This window comes from Lontra canadensis, unplaced genomic scaffold (assembly GCF_010015895.1).
Source record: "Lontra canadensis isolate GAN:19392208 unplaced genomic scaffold, GSC_riverotter_1.0 scaffold154, whole genome shotgun sequence".
Taxonomy (NCBI): domain Eukaryota; kingdom Metazoa; phylum Chordata; class Mammalia; order Carnivora; family Mustelidae; genus Lontra; species Lontra canadensis.
The window spans coordinates 1,729,772-1,734,609 of record NW_022631148.1 but is presented as its reverse complement, the minus strand read 5'-3'; the positions used below and the strand labels follow the sequence as shown (position 1 = coordinate 1,734,609).

The window sequence follows — 4,838 nt, the reverse complement described above, 5'->3', positions numbered from 1 at the left end:
GGCCTGCACTGGCTAAACACAAACCCAGATGGAACAAAACAAAAGAGCATACTTACCACATGCTACATGATCAGTAAACATTGGAGGAGTGAATGTATCCATCTGGTATTTAGAAGAGTATTAAGGTATTCTGGGTTTTAGGAGAAAAGGCAGGAACACGGGAATAGGAAGACAAGAAGGAAGAGAAGACAAGGGCCTAAAGAAAGAGTGTGGCAGCCACCTGCACAACAGACCCTGACCCAGGACTTGACAAAGCAACCTTCCCAAGCTGGTATTTTTACTGTCTTCACTGGTAAACATGGAAATTGAAACCCAACGGGGTCATTAACCATGAATAGTTAATGGTCAATGGAGGAGGTCATTGAGGTTAACGGTCAGTGGAGAAGGTCACTGAGAGGTCATGGTCACTGGTTGACCCTCAGGCTAGATTCAGGCAAGTGGATTTTCCCCACCACCCCCTCTCCTTGGAATGTCCACTCTGCCCACCTTCCCACAGCCACAGCCACTTCCAAGCACTCACCTTGAAGAGGTGAGTACATAACTTCCCTGGCTTGTTAAACCTGCCACCCACTGATGTGGAGTGGCCTGTCTCTTTCTTCCATCTCTCCCTGCCCTCCGTCTACAAGGGTTGGTTTGTGAACCAACAGTAATTAAGCAAGACATCCCATGCAGCTCTCCTAATTTCACCCTGCATAAAGCCTGGCTCCTTCTAGCAGCAAAAATGAAGGAAGACAGAGGGGGATGAATGGGGACCAAAGTCCCTGCTCTGCTGGAGAGAAAGAGAAGGGCTGAGAACTTAGCTATCCCTGGCTCTGCTCTCTGTTCCCACACATCGCCACCAATACTCCCTCCTTCAAAACTTCCTGATCCCTCCTACTCAGTGTCTGTTCACTGTTAACCTTGAAAATAAAACTGCCAGTTATTGTACCAGCAAGAGTGGGTTTACGCCTACAGAACAGAGAATTGCAACCAGCATTTGAAAACTCATAGAGGAAGGCATGGGGTGGCTCCTGTAAACAGAAAGTTCATTCGAGTAAGCTGAGAGTTCTAAGCATAGTGTTCTTTCATAGGCTGAGCTGTGACCTCGTTTATTGGCTGGGCTGCTGTCCTGGGAGAAGGAAAGCCTGTCTTCCTTCTTGGGGGATGGTGAAGTAGTATTGATGTGTTTTTGGAGTAGTGTTGTTGGGGTCTGCAGCCACTAGCCAAGAAGGAATTCTTGAGAGGTCTTTGGTGCAAAAAAAGTGATTTTAGTAAAGGAGGGGAACAGGACCCATGGGCAGCAAGAGCTGCAGCCAGTTTCTGCCCCGGATTGTGAGGGGCAATTGAACGTACACTTTGGGGTTGGGGGAAGTAAAGATAAGGGAAGTTCCAAAAGTATTTTCATATGCTAAAGAAGACTCGCAGAATACCAGAGACCTTCTATCTTCCCACCAAGGTTATTTTAATGCCTCGAGCAAGGCATTAAAGCAGTTGGGAGCTTCCTGGAGGAACTACACTCCCGCCTGAGTCAAGTATTTGTCGATGAGTTGCAGGTTGTAAGGACAGTTACCTTATCTGCGTTTCTTTCTGCCTTTGTTTCCCACATTAGGGTAGCAGGGGAACTGTTCTTTTCCTGTGGGCTCTGCATTTGAGGACAGAGGTAAGTAGGGCATGAACACCCTCCCCCTGGCTGCCCTCCTGACTCCATTATAGTGAGGTCTCCCCTTATTAATTTTCACACAATCTTTGTGGAGGAGTTGGGGTGGGGAGTGTAAGGGCCTACTTAGCCAGAGTGAGCCATTTTGTTGCTTATGCAGTAAACTTAGATTGACCCTGCCTCCCCCCACCCTGAGGAGCTTACTTAGAAACAAGTCTGGGAAAAAAAATATGACTGACCAGCCCCTGATGACACAGCCCATATCCCAGGACCTGTCAGGTCAGGGGGAGGTAACAGAGCCCAGAATACAAGGATGAGTCAAACCAGGTGGAGACATCCAATCAGGAAAGCACCTCCCTAACCACCCACGAATGTGGGCCCTGCCTTTTGGGCACCTTTTGGGTGCCAATTCTGACCAGAGCGATAGGCTAGTTCAAATAGCTACTATAGGATGAATTGTAATTCAACTGGCCACCTGTGTGTGGCCAGGCTCAACCACATGGCCTTTACTCTATAAGTTAGTCTGTGAGGCTGGGAGGGGTCACCTCTTTGCAAGAGATGGCCCTGGCTGGTCAGTTTGATTCTCGATGCTTGGCACAAAATAAAGCTTTGCTTGACCTTCGCTTTGTATCAGTCTCACTCCTTTGACCCTGGACCCAACAGGGAGAGCCCTGAAAGCCAACTTAGGGGACCTGGATTCTGGCCTCCACCTGGCTCAGGAATTATTTCATGACTTAAATCCTGTAACCTCTTTACACTTACTTATTCACCTGCCTGCTGAGAGCTTGAAATGCAGAACTTTGAGTAAAAAGCCTTGAGTATCATGAGCAAAGAGAATAAATGCCATTGAGCACTGTGTTAGCCACAATAAAGGAATTGTCTAGTACTATTGTCCATGGTGTAGATGAGATACTCAGCCTTCCTAGACCTTCCCTCATTGGTAAACCTCACCGGCTTCCTGAATGAGCCCTTAAGTATCACCCTAAGAACATCCTGGACTGTGACCCCCTTGAGGGTAAAGATTACATGTTGCTCTTATGTGTATCCCCAGTGCCTCACTCATTGCAGACAATCAATTAATATTTAGTAAATGAAGGCTTAAAGGAGTATGTGGGATTATCAGTATTATTATACAGTTGTCATTACAAGCATTAAATTGGAGATGCTATAAAATGGGAAGTTTCCCAGGTTCCAGGCTGGATGTGATTCCTTGGACTGTCACTTCTCCCCCATGCTCCCCTCTACTCTAAACAGCTTCCTCATGGCATTTTTCACTTTGTTGTTCCTCAACGTGTAGATCAGAGGGTTCAGCAAAGGTGGCATGACAATGTTAAAGAGGATGACAAGCTTGTCAGCAGCCAGGGTAGTGGAGGGATGAATGTACATGAACATGGGGGGCACAAGGACCAAAAGGACAGTGATGATGTGTGAGCCACATGTGGACAGAGCCTTGGCCGGCCCTCAGATGACCGGCTTCTCAGGTTCAATAAGATGACCACATAGGAGATAATAAGGATGATAAAGGACACCAAGGAGATCATGCCACTGTTGGCCACCACAATAAGCCCCACCATGTAAGTGTCTGCACAGGCCAGCTTCAGCAAGGGATGAACATCACAGAAGAAGTTGTCGATCTCATTGGGCCCACAAAAGGGCAGCTGGACTGTGAGAAGGGTCTGTAAGATGGAATTCCCAAAGCTTCCACCCAGGAGGCCCCAGCCAGCAGGCCACATTTCCACCAATCCATGATGGTCATGTAGTGCAGAGGCCTACAGATTGCCACATAGTGGTCATAGGCCATAGCTGTGAGGAGGAAGATCTCAGTGCCACCAAAGAAGTGAGCAGAAAAGAGTTGGGTCATGCAGCCACTGAAGGAGATGGTCTTGCGCACCACAAAAGTGTCAGCAATCATCTTGGGTGTGGTAGCAGATGGATAACACATGTCGGCAAAAGACAGGTGGCTGAGGAAGATATACATGGGAGCATTGAGGGTCTTCCTGGTATTGATGGTGATGATGACGAGAATGTTCCCCAGGACAGTGAGCACGTGGAAGAGGGAGAAGACCACAAAGTACACGTGCTGCATTTCCCTACTCTGGAAAAGGCCGAACAACACAAATTCAGTCACGTTGTTCTTGATTCCCATGGCTTCTCTGTCCTGAGCGCCAACAAAGTACTTAGCTCTGCAAGGACACAAATTGTGTGACATAAGAAAGTTTCCTAAATCCAGAGAATCAGAAAACTCTATTCAGGTCTAATAATGATTCTGACACCAAACTGCAATGCAGGGAGAAGAGTTCCCCATATCTACAAGCAATTCTCAGAAACCAGCTGGGTGTCCTATAATTCAATTCGGACACTATGTATCTGGAGATAGTTTCAAATCCCACAGGTTAAGAGTTCAGGCCGAAAAGATTGGACCCTGCCCCGCACTGCAAATGCCACTTGCAACCCAGGTTATCACCAGGGATTCTGACCTAATGGCTATAGATCAAAGACTCCAATGACCACGTTCCTTGAGTTAGGTTAATTTGCTAGAGCAGCTCACAGAATTCAGAAAAAGATGTGTTATAAAATGATATAACTCAGGAATTGCCAGATGGAAGAGATCCATAAGGCAAGGTTTGTGGTAAGAGCATGGAGCTTCCATGCTCTCTGAGTTCACTGTCACCAAATCTCCACCTGTTCACCAACCTAGAAGCTCTCCAAACCCCATCCTTTGGTGTGTTGTTGTTGTTGTTGTTGTTGTTGTTTTTATTTCTTTTCAGCATAACAGAATTCATTGTTTTTGCACCACACCCAGTGCTCCATGCGATACCTGCCCTCCTTAATACCCTCCACCTGGCTCCCCCAACCTCCCACCCCCAGCCCCTTCAAAACCCTCAGGTTGTTTTTCAGAGTCCATAGTCTCTCATGGTTCACCTCCCCTTCTAATTTCCCTCAACTCCCTTCTCCTCTCCATCTTCCTATGTCCTCCATGCTATTTGTTATGCTCCACAAATAAGTGAAACCATATGATGCTTGACTCTCTCTGCTTGACTTATTTTGCTCAGCATAATCTCTTTCAGTCCCGTCCATGTTGCTACAAAAGTTGGGTATTCATCCTTTCTGATGGAGGCATAATACTCCATAGTGTATATGGACCACATCTTCCTTATCCATTCATCCATTAAAGGGCCTCTTGGTTCTTTCCACAGTTTGG

At 46.9% G+C, this 4,838-nt stretch overlaps 1 protein-coding gene across 1 annotated transcript; it reads right to left on the bottom strand.

The window, feature by feature from the left end:
• Positions 1-2,854: 2,854 nt before the first annotated feature.
• On the bottom strand, positions 2,855-3,782 carry LOC116859443 (olfactory receptor 4S1-like). The gene is given in 3 exon segments (XM_032844744.1): positions 2,855-3,090; positions 3,093-3,338; positions 3,341-3,782. Coding segments are annotated over 3 exon segments (924 nt in total).
• Positions 3,783-4,838: the final 1,056 nt, after the last annotated feature.